This window comes from Lycorma delicatula, chromosome 13 (assembly GCF_047948215.1).
Source record: "Lycorma delicatula isolate Av1 chromosome 13, ASM4794821v1, whole genome shotgun sequence".
Taxonomy (NCBI): Eukaryota; Metazoa; Arthropoda; class Insecta; order Hemiptera; family Fulgoridae; genus Lycorma; species Lycorma delicatula.
The window spans coordinates 54,073,968-54,091,068 of NC_134467.1; the positions used below are offsets into that span (position 1 = coordinate 54,073,968).

At 34.4% G+C, this 17,101-nt stretch overlaps 1 protein-coding gene across 2 annotated transcripts in view; it reads right to left on the bottom strand.

The window, feature by feature from the left end:
* The window catches only part of Dp1 (satellite-binding protein 1 Dp1), a 115,925-nt gene that overhangs the window by 59,483 nt on the left and 39,341 nt on the right, over positions 1–17,101 (bottom strand). For both annotated transcript variants that reach the window (XM_075380880.1, XM_075380881.1), the window contains exons 5-8: positions 14,582–14,797; positions 12,742–12,922; positions 8,836–8,966; positions 4,545–4,728 (exon numbers count right to left, since the gene is read on the bottom strand). In XM_075380880.1, the coding sequence (XP_075236995.1) occupies positions 4,545–4,728; positions 8,836–8,966; positions 12,742–12,922; positions 14,582–14,797 (712 nt within the window). The remainder of the gene's footprint in view (positions 1–4,544; positions 4,729–8,835; positions 8,967–12,741; positions 12,923–14,581; positions 14,798–17,101) is intronic.

The following is a 17,101-nucleotide window of genomic DNA, read 5'->3' on the forward strand; positions in this document are numbered from 1 at the left end:
TTCTAATTAAAGTCCAATTTCTTTTGGCAAATACAAGCTGTGTGTAATTTTATTTTTGTTAACTTTACCCAACAGTGTACCCAAGAGGCTTCCCGCAAACAAACAAACAATATTAGGAAAGAGATCATGCTTTTAACGCCCATTCTCTGTCTCACTCCATCTGTCCTGCCACAAGGCAGTCATGTTGTTCAATTTCTGAAATTTTATCTGAAGTCAACACTTTGGACATTAGCAACATACCCCTGGGGCTTCTCAGACACAATGAAGTCTATCGGTGTCATGCCTGCAATCACCAAGACTGCCCCCTCGTGAAATAGTACAGTAACCACCTGTTACCATTAACAATATTAGGCATTGAGCCATTAATAATACATCCCGATAACGTTTATATTTTAGCCTACCAAACAAACAGGCATTGCATATAGCATAATATCTTTGCACACTCCTTTATACGGGATGCTCATGGTCTTAAAATTAAGACCCCAATCAGGATTGACCACACGTCAAATACCGAAGAAGGTACTGCAGGCCTTACCCGTATTGAAGGTGCTTCTTAAACTGCAGTTTCTCATCAAGAATCAACCCAAAATACTTTTGTACCTGAACACACTTTTTATGCTGACTGCCATCAAAACATGGACTTGCCAATGCACTGCTAAACAGTCTTTGCAGAGCATCAGCATGGTCTTTTCCAGGCTAAACATCATCTTGTGTTGATAACCCCACAGTTCAAGCATGCTGCAAGCTTGAGTGGCTCAAAGTTCAACCTCCCTCCATGAGCATCCTTCGACCAGCAGGAGCCCATCGTCAACAGAAGCCACAATGCAAACCCATTGGGCAACCTCAGCCTCAGAAGAGAATCAAACTCCACAACCCACAATACAGGACCTAACACGCTGCCCTGGGAACATCCCTTGGACAGCGTCTTGCCCTTCTCACAGTCCGGACTTTATGAAAGTAATAAGATCTCAGTTTTCTGCATGTTGAGAAGCTCTCCAAATACAACAAACAGCCCTCTTCATGCTTGACAGTTCCCTATTCCACCATGATGCAAGCCTCTCTAGACCGGAAGTTCAGGGAATTGAACGCTCAGTGGTATCAATAAAAGCCGCCAACAAATCAAATCCAAGACATTCATACTTCAATTCAAAACTCGGAGCCTAGTTGAAAGAAAGTTAACAAATTTCTTCCAGTTTGCATGCCTATGCAGGAAACGACCCTGCTGAACCGAAATGTTACATCGGTACTGTTCACTCATGCCACCAGCAATTTCATACACAATCAATCGATGATCACTTGAGCAATCATCAACCTTCCAATTACAAATATTGGCAGGGAAAACCTACGAATGGTAATATTGATGTTCATTTCACCAAACAATCGACACCCATCTACCATGCCTACATAGGTGGGCAACTCATCATGTACATTATATACCTGTAGATCATGCTGGGCTAAAAAGCCCTCTATTAAGCCACCGCCATCATTGCTGAAACTACTATGCCACAAGAGTGACTCGGTATTCACATCTGCACCTGAAAGGACCAGTGCCAGAGAATCGTAGAATTTTATCCCAGACCTCAAGATGATGATCAGCAAGATCCCTACACTGGAAATATGAACTAGCAACATACAGATACAAGTTCTGAACATCCACACAGACTACGACATGATGATTATTCAAGAGCTGTCGAATAAAAATGTAATCAAGTTCCCTTCTGCACAAAACAGCGGACATGCTTTCAGAACCATAATAGAACCTCTTCCAACAAGAAAAACCTGGCAGATCTCCAAACACAATATATGAATGCTGCAACAAAACAACGTCTCAATCCTCTACGTAATGCAATCTCTACAAAGTCAATCTGAGCAATGTAAGCATTTAACTGACCAAAACTATCCACTTAATGAAATAGAATTATAGTAAATAACGAGAGCTGTCTGATAACACCCACAATCTTTACTGTTCACAGAGTGCACTTATGGTCCTTTCGAAGACATTTGCAATTAACACCATTCCGATCATCTGACTTCTTTGGACACTCCTCATGTGTATGTCCTTCATCACCACAATGAGCACAAACTGCAGGATGTTCACAGAACTTAACCCTGTGACCAAACCTGCAGCACTTAAAACAGTGCTGGAATCTAAATATTCCTTAACCTTACACGAAAAGAAGTCTACAAACAACCTGCCCCTTGAAGTGAAGCTGTTGAAAATTTAGGACTAACCTCAAAAGTTCCGTGTTAGTGCTCCACCTTGCGTCTACCCAATTTAAATAATAATAAGACACTCAGACATGAATATAACCTCATCCATAGAGTATTTTGCTCCCTAATGAGAGACATTAATTCTTCCTCAGACAGCCGTCGATCTGACATACACAATCAGTTTAGGATGCCTCTTGCATTTACGGTTAACTTTCATGTCAGACTTTCTGACTTTAAAGGAGTCAGAGATGACCTGTACAGTTTGTTTGCCATCAGCAATGATGATTAACCCCTTTTCCATCCCTCTAGTACTACGAATTTTCAGATTCTGCCTCTTTTTCAAAGTATGATCTGAAACTCATCCTCCATCTCCTTAGTTGTTTTAGTAGTTGCCCTCTCCTTTAAATTGACGAACACAACCTCTGGTTGCTTATGGGACAGACTAGCCTCCCACCTCTCTTTAAGCACCTCTGCATACCGTTTGCGCTGAGGAAACCCCTGCTGTGGAACCATGGGAGGGGTGGAAACTATCTCCTGCACAACCTCTCTCACCTCAGGCTTAATACCCAATTTTTCGTAGCCTTAAGCCAAGGCCTCTACAATGGGTTTGAGTTCCCTGATCTTAGAGAGAATCTTACCCCGCACATTCACCTTAGTACTTCTTGGTTTTCCAAAAATTGAATTAAGAAGTCGTATTTCTCTTCAAACGCCTATACTTATGGGACTGAACTTCCAGCCCTCCCATTACCTTTAGAAAACTTCTCCATCATTAATTGATCTTTATTCTTTCCAGCCTGCAAAGAACCAGAAGCACTTGTTCGCGACCCCTCATCCTCAAAAGAGGATGAAGTGTTGTCAAGCCTAACCTCAATTGATTCTGTAATCTCCATCTGAGGTTTACCCCGCTTGGACTTACCCTTTTTTCCTTCAGTTTCAAACATTTCCGAAATCACAAACACAACAAAAACAGTATCCTAGACACAAAACGCACATTGTCATAAATAAACAACAGCCAATGACAAAACACGTTAACAAATTAACTACTAATTGAAACATAAAAAAACAATTCCATCATTAAAAACAAACTAAACAACCATAACACTTGTGAAAGGTGGGTTCCCAGACAGCTTATCATTCATCACAAAGCCGAGAAATTTCACATTTGCACCGAACTCAAGAATCATTTCAATAACGAAAGTGACACATTTTTGGACAGGATTTTAACATGTGTTGAAATTTGGATAAATCATTTTGAGCCAGAGTCCAAGCGTCAAAGTATGCAGTGGAAACACCCTGAATCGCCTGTCCATAAGAAATTCAAAATGCAACTATCAGCTGGTAAAGTCATGTTAACCATCTTTTGGGGTGCCCGTGGTCCAATTTTCTGTGATTAGTTGGAGGAGCAACACACTGTTCTCAATCTTGGCTGAGTACTATAGACTGTTGATAATGTGTAGCCGATGCTACTAAGCCATGATTGAGAACAAAGTCAAGCTCGCATTGAAGAGGAAATGTCCGGTATGACAGAGGAAAGGCATGCTTCTTCTTCAAGAAAACGCTCAATCTCATATGACACAACTGATGCTGGAAGTTACAGGAAAAGTGGGTTGGGAGCTTCTACCTCATTCTCCTTACAGCCTGAACTTGCCCATTCACATATTTTCTGTTTGGTCAGATTAAAGAAGCTTTGCAATGCATCAAGTTCAATGAGAACTGAAGAGGTAAAGAAAAAAGTACATAACTGGCTTTGAGATCAAGGTAAAGAATTCTTTGCTGAGGGGATAAGAAGTCTCGTGAAAAGATGAGACAAGTGTAGAAAAGTTGGTGGGGATTACGTGAAAAAGTAGACAAAAAAAATTGTATTTATTCAGTAAACCACTTTTGCTGTACAGCTATTTGTCTGTTTAATAATTGAATGATCCTCATATTATTTTTGCACTTTATGACTTTTTGTTTTTATTTACATATTTAGTACTTTCATAGAGATCACTGCTTTATCAGAACTTTTTTTTAAATTAAAAATATTAAAATTATTGATAGAATATGTTTATCACTTCCAACATTAATATAACATTTATATATATATATATATATATATATATATATATATATAATTGAATAATTTTTTAGCATTTTTATTGTATCTTTAATTAAATTTTATGAAAAAAAATCCTAATGAAGCAGATTTCTAGTAAAGAACTAAATGTAGAAGAAGAAGCAAAAGCAAGAAATTCAGAAGATTAATTTTATAAATAATTATTATATTCTGCCTCTAGGATGCAATTTGTTAATAATTTATTAATATTTGTATATGTAAATTAAAAATTGTTTACCATTAGCACCATTTTTCCCAATAATATGCTTATAATGCTTTGGGTCAACAGTTAATGTAGTATATGTTAGCTGGCTGATCAGTTCATTGGCTTTAGTCATTAATTTCTCTCTAGCAATTTTCACCTCTTCAGGTGGGCCTTCAATCTTAATTTTATCTTCTTTATCCATAAACTCAACGTGTACCTAAATGACAGAAATGATAAAGTCAACAACCTAAATAAAAATAAAATTATAAGGAATATAATAAATATATGGTTAAAACAAATGAAATTTCACTAAGTTAAAAAAGTTTCTTTATCTATATCGGTCTCATTTGGCCTTACACCTCAGGAACAATTTAGACCAAACAGACAGTTTAGAACATTATAGAATTTGGATCGATATATTTCGAGTTAAAGTTCAGTTGAGGCCCATATACCTTTCAAACAATGATCAGAATTATCTGTCACATCATAAACTGGTGAATTCACTACGGTTCTACGGAAAATTTGTGCAGAAAGTCAACCCACAGTAATAAATTGATGTTGATCACCTGGGTGAAAATAAACCTAAAAAGGTGAGCTTAACTTAAGTAATAATTCATTTACTACTGACATTTCTTTAAGATCAACAATGATGGCGGTATCAAGATTGTTAAAATGAGAAAAATTAAAGAGATTCTGCTGAAGATCTAGGGAGTAACTCTAATTAAAGATTTTGTTTCAAGTCCAGAAAACTAAAAAGGTGTCAACAAATGAAATAGCAGAGAAATACCAATACGAGGGTGAATTAAATTAAAACGATAATTTTGCTATTTTACACAGCAAGTAGTTCTGAGTTGGATGGTGGAGCGAAGGGTTAATGTTCAGTGTGTTAGAGAGGGGGAACCAGCTTGATTAGCTCCTCCACTCTGTTCTGTCATGAGTACAGCCATGATTGAGCAAGAGGTTCATCGTCTGTTGCACAACATATAATCATAGTTTTTTAACTAATGAAGGCTTCAAATCCATGGAAATTTTAACACATTTAAAGGTACAGTTTGGTGATGCTTGTGTCCCAGAATCAACCCACCAGGTTGGTCTAGTGGTGAACGCGTCTTCCCAAATCAGCTGATTTGGAAGCCGAGAGTTCCAGCGTTCAAGTCCTTGTACAGACAGTTATTTTTACACGGATTTGAATACTAGATCATGAATACCAGTGTTCTTTGGTGGTTGGGTTTCAATTAACCACAAATCTCAGGAATGGTCGAACTGAGAATATACAAGACTACACTTCATTTACACTCATATATATCATCCTCATTCATCCTCTGAAGTATTATCTAAACAGTAGTTACCTGAGGCTAGACAGAAAAAAGAGAGAGTGTCCCAGAATCAAGTGTATACATGGGCCAGTCAATTTAAGGGCGGGTGAGAAAGTGAGAAAACAAAAGTCATAATTTACGCCCAAAATCAAGTTCACAGCTGACAACATCCATGCCGTTCGAGAGCTTATCAAAGATGATCACCGGTTCACTGTTGAAGAAATCATGTCAGAAGCGGGTACCAGCTATGAGGGTGCTCCAATCCATTATCACTGATTATCTTGACTTTAGAAAAATTAGTGCTCAATGGGTTCTGAGGTTGTCAACTGAAAATCAAAAACAGGTCAGGTCAGGTAGGAGACCTGCGAGAGACTTCTGAATCGATTTCAGCAAGAAGACTTTTTTGAGGTGTATTGTTACATGTGATAAGACATGGGTCCTTCATTACACTCTGCGGAATCAAAAATGGTGAGTAAGGAATGGAAAAGAAAGGATGAGGGCTTCCCACTGAAGGCCAAACCCATCTTTTAGCTGGAAAAGTTCTTGCAATGATTTTTTTTTACTGAAGGGTAGTTTTACCGATTGATTTTCTCCACAAACAATTTAGAATGAATGCAGCTTACTATTGCCAGCTGCTACAGTCAACAAAAGCTGCCTACTGAAACAAACGACAAGGTATGCCCGTCAGAGATGTTATCCTGCATGACAATGACAGGTTACACACCATAATTTTGAAAAAAGAGAGAAATTGAAAAAATGCACTGGCAAACCCTCAACCACCCTCCCTACAGTCCAGATTTGTCTCCCTATGACTTTTTTTTGTTTGTGCCCTAGAAAGAATTGCTTAGAGGGGAATGATTAAAAATCAATAAAGATGTTAAGAAGCACATGTGCAATTGATTGACGATTCATCCTCAAACATTTTATGAGCAAGGAAGATTCAAGCTTCCAAATCAGTGGCAAAAGTTTTGCGTGTAGACTGTAAAGGAGACTATACAAAGAAATAATGAAGGTATGATTGTTTTAAATTATTAATCAATAAATTTATTAAAAAAATTACTGTTTATATTTTATTCACCCTCTTATAAATAAATAAGATAGTCAGCGGCAGGTTAAGGTCTTTGTCTTTCATTAAAAAGTTCCTGGTTCAAACTACAGTCATATGTAGAAGTTTTTCACATCCTATAAAGTTCCATGCCGTATTCCCATATGCTGATTAGTGTCAGAAAGCTCATCAGGTAGTACAAATTCTGCCAAAACCCACACAAATAAACTCAGAAAACTAGGCAAGTAAAATGGATAGTGATGAAAAATATGACATTTTTAAAAAAAGAATTAAAATTATTTCTATTTGAACTTAATCCTTTGACCCAATATAATAGTAATAAAATTGTACACTACGATGATTATTCCTATCTACAAAACCTACTTTTTTTTTATTTGACCTGCAGCATCACTGTTAGGTATTGCTTCAGAGGATGAGATGAATGACAATTTTTTGTAGCATGTGAAAATGCCACGCCTGACTAGGATTTGAACCCAGGACCTACAGAATTCCTGATACCTAAGAGTGCTTTCCTATTACTCTTATGATTAGGAGAAACCACCTCCTCATGTATTTATAATTAAAAAATCTGCTTAATCTAACACACTCATCCATCAACGGTTTACTGTACTGATATGTGTTATATGGTACATTTGTGACAACAAATTACATTAACAATTTTATTCATTACAGCTTCATAAATAAATAGCAGTTGTATCTGGGCTGCCATCTGGACTGGTATAACACAATTTATATGCGCATTTGGTACTCGGTTTGTCACAATTAATTCTTAAATTTTATTATTCTATGACATCATTTCAGAATATTTCTGACAACGAAATACAGGAACAAATAAAATAAAAAGAAAAAAATAATAATGAATGTGACATTAGTGAAATGGTCATACAGTATGCGAGTATGAAGATGAGTCTGTGATCTATGAATAAGATGATGATACTGAGATTATGGGACTGAATCACATCGCTTGTAATAAAGAATTTGTGGAGAAAAACAGATACTTTCATTGTGGAGTGTTTCCAATTTCATGATTTGAAGTTTGTCATTTATAGGTTCTTATTTTCTGAACAAAAATAAAGAAGAGATTTCAATAAGTGTTTTAGAGACCGCTAAAGAACAACCTTTAAAATCTCACCCGTCCGAGCATTAATGTATCTTTCTAAGAATTTTATCTGTTAAGTCTTAGAGTTAAGACTTAAAAAAAAACTCATTTACGTAATTCTCATCACTTTACTTTTTAATGTGTCCACAATCATCAGTGTCCTATTACAAATATACCCTGAAGAGTTAATTAGTTAAGTTAAGAGTAAATTAAATTTAAAAAAGTCGTCAATAAATTTTCTTAAATCTTTTCAAGAACTCCATTCCAGTCTGCTTGAATGTGAAAGTTCAAATACAATCTAGTAAAATAGAAAATTTAAGGATTAAAATATTCCTTAAATAAATTATAAATATTATTGTTAGTTTAAATTACAAATTAATATTATTATTAGTTTATTACAAATTACAACAGCACAGTTATCAAACAGAAAATAAGAGTCCCTGGATTTATCCACAAGTAGCCCTCCCCATAAGGATAAAATGGTTCTATTAATTTTGGTATCCTTGTCAGTAATCACACAGGATCGATATACATTTAACAAAACCCAAAACAAAAAGAAATCAAAGATAAGGAAAAGCAATTGTATGATGGAAACAATGTACACCAGAACCACAACATAAAATGAACCACTGACCCAGAAATCAGACCTGTAAAGGCAAAAAATATACATCCCATCCACATTTGATAAGATAAGCAGGAGCAATACATTACTTCAGCTATTTTATGCCACGTTCATTCAGAAAAAAAAATTCTAGCTATCCAGATTATGTCCTGGCCCAAAATTAATTAGATAAATGAAATGATAATGAATCAAACAATAAGCAATTCTAATTAAACACTGACCTTGGGGAAGTCTTCTTTTAATTTTCTAATGTCGTCACCCTTTTTTCCAATAATATATCTATGGATCCAGTTCGGTACATCAACAGTTTGTGTTGTAACGCTGTTTGCTTTTTCATAAACCAGACTAAGAGCTGAAAAAAAAATTTAATGATTGAATTTTAAAAAAAATTGCATTAAGTAAGCAAAGAATAATCAAGAGGGATCTAAAAATTAAAGAATACTTGTTTATAAGTTAAGAATATCTGTGCTTACGCAGGTAATCATTTGCTGTGTTTCGAGCTAGTTAGTTCCCATTTTGAGAGTTCAGTTTGAGCTAAGTTTTACTGACAATATGTATATTACTATCATTTTCCAGTGTTTAAATATATACAAAAATGTTTATCTTGCTGAATGTGAAAGTTCAAATACAATCTAGTAAAATAGAAAATTTAACCCTATATAAATTCATAGGGAAATAAGGAAACAGTTGAAATGAGATTCTGAATCTAACACGTGTAAAAAAAAAAAATAATGTATCATGTTTGATGTTAACATCAAACATTTGCAAAAATTGTTCTGGATAACCCATCTTGTACTAAAGTAAAAAATAAAACTACGATATTTATAAGAATTTTAATTTTTTTAGATTAAAAGGTTTCTCTTGATATAAAACTGTAACAAACACCTTGACTACAGAAGATGTGTTCCAAAATTTACATGAGCCCAGAATATTTCTTGATAAATGTAAATAAGAATGTGATGAATTTCTTAATCCCACTGTTACTGGAAATGGAACACAGGACAAGTGATAAAACTAACAAAAATAAATGCAACTGATGCAATGGAATCATTCGGGTAACTTTCTAAACTGAATAGTCAAGTGAACTCTCAGCTCAGGAAAAATGATGGTGTACTTTTTCTGGGACCAGAAAGACCTCTTATCATCAATTTCATACAAATGAAAATCAGAGTGGCAGTAACTTCATAGCCTTAGTGAAATGATATGCTTCTTCATTCAGCAGATAATAAACAAGATGACCTATCGACAAATGGTCTTGATTATGTTTCAGAAGAAGACAAAATATGGCAATAACTCTGAAGTGCCGCTTCAAAAATTTGACCAGACACAGTTAGAATAACCATTATGCAATCTAAAGGCTGGCTATATCCCATACCAATTTTAATTTTTTCTAAACAAAAATAAAACTTAAAGCAGTTTCCTTTTTACAAATTATGATGAGGTCAGAAAAGTTGTCACTGAATGGGTCACGAAACTAACAACAATTTTTTAAAATGACAAAGTACAAAAGAAAATCAGCATTGTTTAAATCTACATACCGATTGTGAATTAAAAAAATAAACAAATGTAAATACTTGTTTAATTATTATACTATAGCAAACATTTTCTATTGACTTAGTAATTATGTCAAGGATATATGTTTATTGAAGCCTTAGTGAGTGATAAGCATGCAGTTTCTTTCACTAACTTATAATCAAAAAGGAATTTAGAATTTGTGATACAATGGCAATGGGAGTTAATATTTTGAAGCCAAAATTTTTTTTATTAAATTACAATAACATATGTGCTGAATCAAAAGTGCATTTTATTGTACTTTTACTGTTCTTTGACACATGTGCTGCTATGTTTGCAGAAGTTATGGCAGGATGGCTATCCCTTCACTTTATGTCTGTTCTGCAGTTTTGTGTATTTAAGTTTCCATTGATCGTAGTAGGCAAGTACAAAGTGCTTTACTGGTACTACTGGTTACTGGTACTAACAGGTTAATGGACTGTTATAGGTATCCAATGAGATATGAAATCTTTTGAAAATAAAATTCACCCCAAGCCTTATGTACTCTGTACAGTGGAATAAAAATGTATAATAGATTACCATGAAATAAAAAATCTACTACCTTATTCTATTAAAACTATCTAAAACTATTACCTTATGTTCGAGTTATGAACATAAAAATGTTATCTTTAAAAATGAAAAAAAAAACAGCTGTATTTAGAGCAATAAATTTAGACCTTTGAAAAATTAGGTTTGCAACCCTAACTGTATACTATGAGATTAATTTGTCAGTAACCATTCTATGTTGTCATAAAATTGTGGTTAAGTGTTAATAATAAATTTAGGTGGTTTAGTTGTTATCGACATAATTTTAATTGCATCTAATTATTTTTCAGAATCAAGTTGTGATGTTTGTTTATGTCTGTTGTTTTTAAACTGTATTACATTTTCCCAACTGAATTTGAATTTAAAAAAGGGAAATTCTGTCTACAATTCTTTGTTTTGAAAAATGCCATGTCATTTCTCTCATGCCAAATATGCTGATACGATTCTTATGTATAGCTTTTGCAATGTAAATGCTCTAGCGGTGGTCCAAGAATACTGACAGATATCCTGTATGAATAATTAAAAACCATAAAGTATTTTGTAGAATCTTTAATAATCTTCATGAGAATGGTACACTTCCCAGCTCTCATATTTCATCTGAATGTCAACCATGACGTTCATGATCTTTCATAGTGATGAAACGGAAAACATTCTTTGGATGGTACAGCTAGTCCTAAAATGTGCACGCAAAGAATTTCTGCATGACTCACCATTTCAAAAAGTACAGTATGAACATTATATGCTAACGAACTGTGTCCTTATTATGTTCAAGAAGAAAGTTCAACACCTCCAGTTGGCGACCCTCCCAGCCAACTGCTGTTTTGACAACAGGTTAACAAAAATTACCACTTAATCCTGTTCAAACTATTTTCACAGAAAGCTACTTTTACCCGTAATGGTTTAAACACACAAAATTCACATTGGTGGTGGAAATAAACCTCAGATGCTGTAATTGAATCAAATTTCCAACAATTTTTAGTGAACATTTGGTATGGCATGATCGACAACCAATTATAGTCCCTTTCATAATAAAACAACAGGTCAGAGGGACAAATTATCTGAAATCTTTAAACTACGAATTTCTTTCAATGTTTGAAAATTTCTCATTGGCAAAATGAATTGAAATGTACTACCAACCTGATGAAGCACCAACACATTTTAGAAATGAAGAAAGACAATTCTTAAAAAAAAAGAAGAAATCATTTGTCAAATATATATATATAGTCCTCTTAAAGAATTTAAAGTATGTGACGTCATTTATATCTTTTAGCATATTGGATTACCATGCTTTATATCCACAAATCAAATTTAATCACATCATACTATTCAAAATGCCATAAATTAAAAAATAAAATAGACAGGATATGTTAACAAGTTTAACAAGTTTTAAAACAACTTTGATAAAGATATGAAAATACTATGCTGGCAAATTTTTAGAAAACCCATATAAATGAACCCCAGTTTTTATAAATTAAGTTTTATGAAAGAAAAATCTAAAGAAGTTGAGAAGATGCCAGGGACATAAGACTTTTAATATATACTAAATTAGCTTCTTGTGAAATATGTCTTTTCAGAACGTAAATTTTTATTCTGACATAGCTAAAGAAGATCTGTTACATAAAACTTGGAAACAGTGATCGTTATCATGTTCAACATTACCTAAGATATTTACAGAATTATGAAGCGAGATCAGTGATTAAACAAACATTCACTTACATTCATAGACACGAGCTGAGGTGAAATGCTTAAAGAAACAGTTTGGCTTTTTTTTTAGTAAACAGATTTCATTTTTTTTCATAGAAAATATGATGTATGATGTTCTTTATAATGGAACAAAATTAAAATTTTGAGCATCTAAATAAAAGACATCACCTTTTTTTAATGATTAATTTGATAGTCAATCAAAATATATTAAACTACGCAGTCTCTTGCTAAAACTGGTAAATTCAAAACATAAACAAGTAAAGCATCACAAAAAAAAAGTAATACATAAATAAATTTACATCATGATAAAAATTTTAGTTTTTTACCATGTCCCAGTCTGTCTTGAGGCCCTCTCAAGATGATTGTATTAGTGGCATCGCTGTTTGGCATTTCAACACTAACACCAGTTCTGTCCAATATTTCTGTTATAGCACTACCTTTTGGGCCGATAACATACTTATGCTGAGATTTCAGAACTTCTACACTTACTGTTGCACAACGTTCTTCCTAAAAAAAAAAGGGCAACAAATTTAATTTTAACATGATCATAAGCAAAATATGTACAAAAAATCAACAACCCTTATATCACCAAATCAAAATTCTTAAATAGCCAGAAAGCCCTAACAATTCCTGAATGGTTTCTGTCCTAAATTTTAAAAATTAGTGAAAAATCAATGAAAAATAAATAGATTTGTAGAGTATTGGGAAATATTTAAAATGGAAATAAGAAAAGCTTAAAATTTTTTCTAGTATTTTCCACTATATTTGAACATGAAAACGTAGTTAAGATATAAGAGGTTGTTTCTTGGAATTTTTTAACATTATTAGGGGTCAAAAAATACAAAATTATAAACAACTTTCTTAAAAAAGCAATTTTATAAAAAAAAAGTTTTTTACTAATTTCTACATTTTCAGAATGAAAGGATGAAATTCAAAATTTCTATGTTACTTAATTATTAATAAATAAAATAATTTTTAACTTAACAGTTATTACCTTCACGTGCAACTTGATTCTAGTAATGGCTATAACAGCTCATTAAAACAATTAATTTTTAAAGCACATATTTTACAAAGATTCATTTCTTCACGGCTCAAAAACTTCATTATCTAGAATTGATGCACTTTTAAAGCTGAATAATGTTAATATTGAACTTTTTCTAAAATTTGGAAAAACAAAATGTTACAATCAATTTAAAAACTGGCATAGGGATGCCAAAACTAGTTGAATGAAGTGATGCAAAAAAACTGTCATAAGGCAAAACTTTACAGACAAACTTGCACACAGATGCTTTTAAAATTTTCCCCAATATTGCAAAATCATAAAATTTAGGTCAACTTAACCAGCACTTAACAAAAAAAAAGATAATTTAACTGATAAAACTTATTGGCTTTACTATCACTACATCCATAGGGGGAAGACACTCACCTTGTGACATTACCGGTCACCACACACTCCTTACATTCCGAGCCCTGAGGGGTTTTACCAGAGGTCGTCTTTAGACCCTCTAACTGATTACATTTTACAGTCATTAGCCAGAGACCTCAGTCGGGATGCCACCAATGTAAATGTCTCGGCAGACATTTGCATCAGTAAAATACCAATTCAATTTTGCCTTCATGTAGGCCTCAAACGGACATCTTCACATCCAACCTTGCATGATTCCCTCAAACTAACTAACCGAGACTGCTGAAGCACGGACCCCCCCATGCCTAGCCTAAATTTGATAACACTGTTCATGACTGTGAATGCCTCGGAAAACGAACGAGTTGTAAGTTAAATCGGGGCTACACTCATGCCAATCAAAACTATGTTTTACGCAACATAGAAATTCAGACCTATACCCAAATAAGTCGGCTAAATTAGGTCACACCTCACTCCGGTCTGTGCAGGAGCTGGAAACAAACCCTGCACTCCCACTCAGTCCCATCATAGAGTCTCACAGGTAAAAATTCAGGGACCGCCACGGAAAGAAGCCACACCCCCCCCCGGTCACACAGGCTACCATATACTGGCAGCGCGGCCAGCCTGCCAGCAGGAGCCCAAAATGGAATCACAAACAATACCAATATTACCATGGCACAATGAAAATGCCCCTATCTCCAACAACCTATCACCACAACACAATAAAAGTTCAAAAAAAACACACCACTAAAATATTAACTTACCACATCCTTAACTATGGATAATATTTTTTCTTTTGCAGCTGCCACTCCATCTTTATCACCGGATATAGTTACTTCATCTTTGGCAACAGTAGGAGGCAGTATTGTAATTTTGGTACCAGTTTCTGCCATCATGGCATTTAACTGTGCATTATGAGGCCCACAAACAAAAGGTAAATATATTTTAGGTACTGTGATCCTTTCAAATGCTTTCTTTGACTGCAACAAATACAATCCAAATAATGAAACAATGACTCATCAACCCAGCAGTATAATGACATCTAACTTAACACACTGACTATTAGCTGCTAATAAATAAACAAGATTTTTTTGTATATTCCTAAGGTAACATCACAATACATGCAGGAGTTAATTTTAATTAGATAAATTTGATAACATTAGCAACTAAAAACAGTCCGACATAGACCAGGGTATCATTAATTATGAGCACTCTCAAATATTTTGGTGAGGTGTTGCACTTTACAGTTAGAAACTTAGAAAAGATGAAAAACAGTACAGTTTATTACTAATTTATCAAGAAGGACCAACAATGAATTTAAATGAAAAAATCCAACATCTAAGATAAGATGTGTAAATCTTGTTAAAATGAACTCATTTTAAAAGTCCATTTTTGTTGTTTATGCATACTCCCATAGATATAACCTGACAGGATGAACCAGCATGATAAGGGAGACAAACTGATATGGTGGTTTTTTACTTCAGCTTTGTATGTTCACAAAAATAAATGAAAATATAATACTATCATCTTAGCAACTTATTAAAAAATAAACTTATAAATTACACAAGGGCTATTCAGAAATTAACCCTTGGTCCTCGGTATTGCGCAAAGGAATGGGGTTAGCGATTCTATCTTTGCGCAGTTGAGTGGTATGGTTCAGTATGGTTCTAATAGTGTTACTGGAAATATTGCTTGCTTGTTTCTTCCTGTAAAACTCTCATTTGAAATAACTGCTTTCGTAGACAATCCCACCAACAGTGAAGTGCAGACATCAGTTTCCTTCATGAAAAAAATTTGTCAGCTGCTCGAATTCATCATGAACTTTGTGCAATATATGAAGGGAATATGATGAGTGACGGTGTAATAAGAGAATGGTGCCGTATGTTTCAGGATAGGCAAACATTCATTACAATGAAAGAAGTAGTTGCTCAATTGTCACAGATGAACTTCTTACAAGTCTCAATGTGAAGATCATCAATTCATGATAACAGAATCATCAGTCTTTTTTCCTTTGACATACTGTGAACAGTGCTATACAAAATTGCAAAAACAGCAGGTTAGGCTTCAATAAATTCTGTGCTCACTGAGTCCCTAAGTTTCTTTTTGATAAATACACAAAAAAAAAAGATGGGGTCAGCAATAATCTTCCTTCACCAATACCATAACAAAAAGGATAAATCCCTTAACACACTGTAACAGGCAATGAAACATAGCTTAAATTTGTTAACATGGAAACAAAAAGTCAATCAATGCAGTGGGGCCACACCAGTTCTTAAAAACTTGTAAAGGCCCATCAAACACTTTATTCAAAAAAGCTGATGACATCAGATTTTGGGGCTGTTAGCTGATTTTATAGAAAGAGACAGGGCAATTAACGCTGAAACCTGCTTCAAGACTTTGAAGAAATCGAGAAGGGCCATACAAAACAAACGACGCGGCATGCTGAGTTCAGCATAGTTTTTCTTCATGACAATGTTCGTCTGCATACTGCAGTACACACTCGCCAAAATGGCAGTTTCAAATTGGAGTTGTTTAACCATCCTCTATACAGCCCTGATTTTGCTCCCAGTGATTATCACCTTTTCACAAAAATGAAGAAATGGTAAGCGATGCAGCGTTTTGAAAATGATGAGTTGAAAAACGATGTTACTACCATCCTGGCGCTGTAGGGATCGCCACCTTGTGACGATCCCAGCTGCTACACCACCCTTTCTGTTCCTAACCCTGATGGGCTGTACCTCAAGTCGTCTTTCAGACCCTCTAAACATGATAACACATAACAGTCATCAGTTTGGCCCCTCTCCAGATGCCAGCGATGGAAATGCCTCGGCAACATTTCCATTAGTGTATTTACAAAACTTACTATTGCCTTCGTATGGCTTCATCCAACCGCAGCCACAAGTGTTACTACCTGGCTTAATTCACAGGCGGCAGAGGTTTATAATGAGGATTATCAAAAACTTTGTTTAAAGATACGACAAGTACCTTAATCTGGACGGCAATTAAGTAGAAAAGTAGATAGAAGATGCATAGAATAAATTGAGGTTTCTTTAATAATCAATCGGAAGTTACTTTCCAAACAGCCCTTATTTAACAGCAAATAGCTTTGCTATAAAAAAATCACATCACTTGCTAACCAATAAAAATCATAACAAAAATTACAGTTTCTGTTATAATGCTAATATCTAGAGAAGAGTTTACACAATCTAAATGAAATATACCTAAAAAGAATCTGGTCTGGTCTATTTTATGAATTTATTCTCAAGGGAGCAGGAATGCTATAA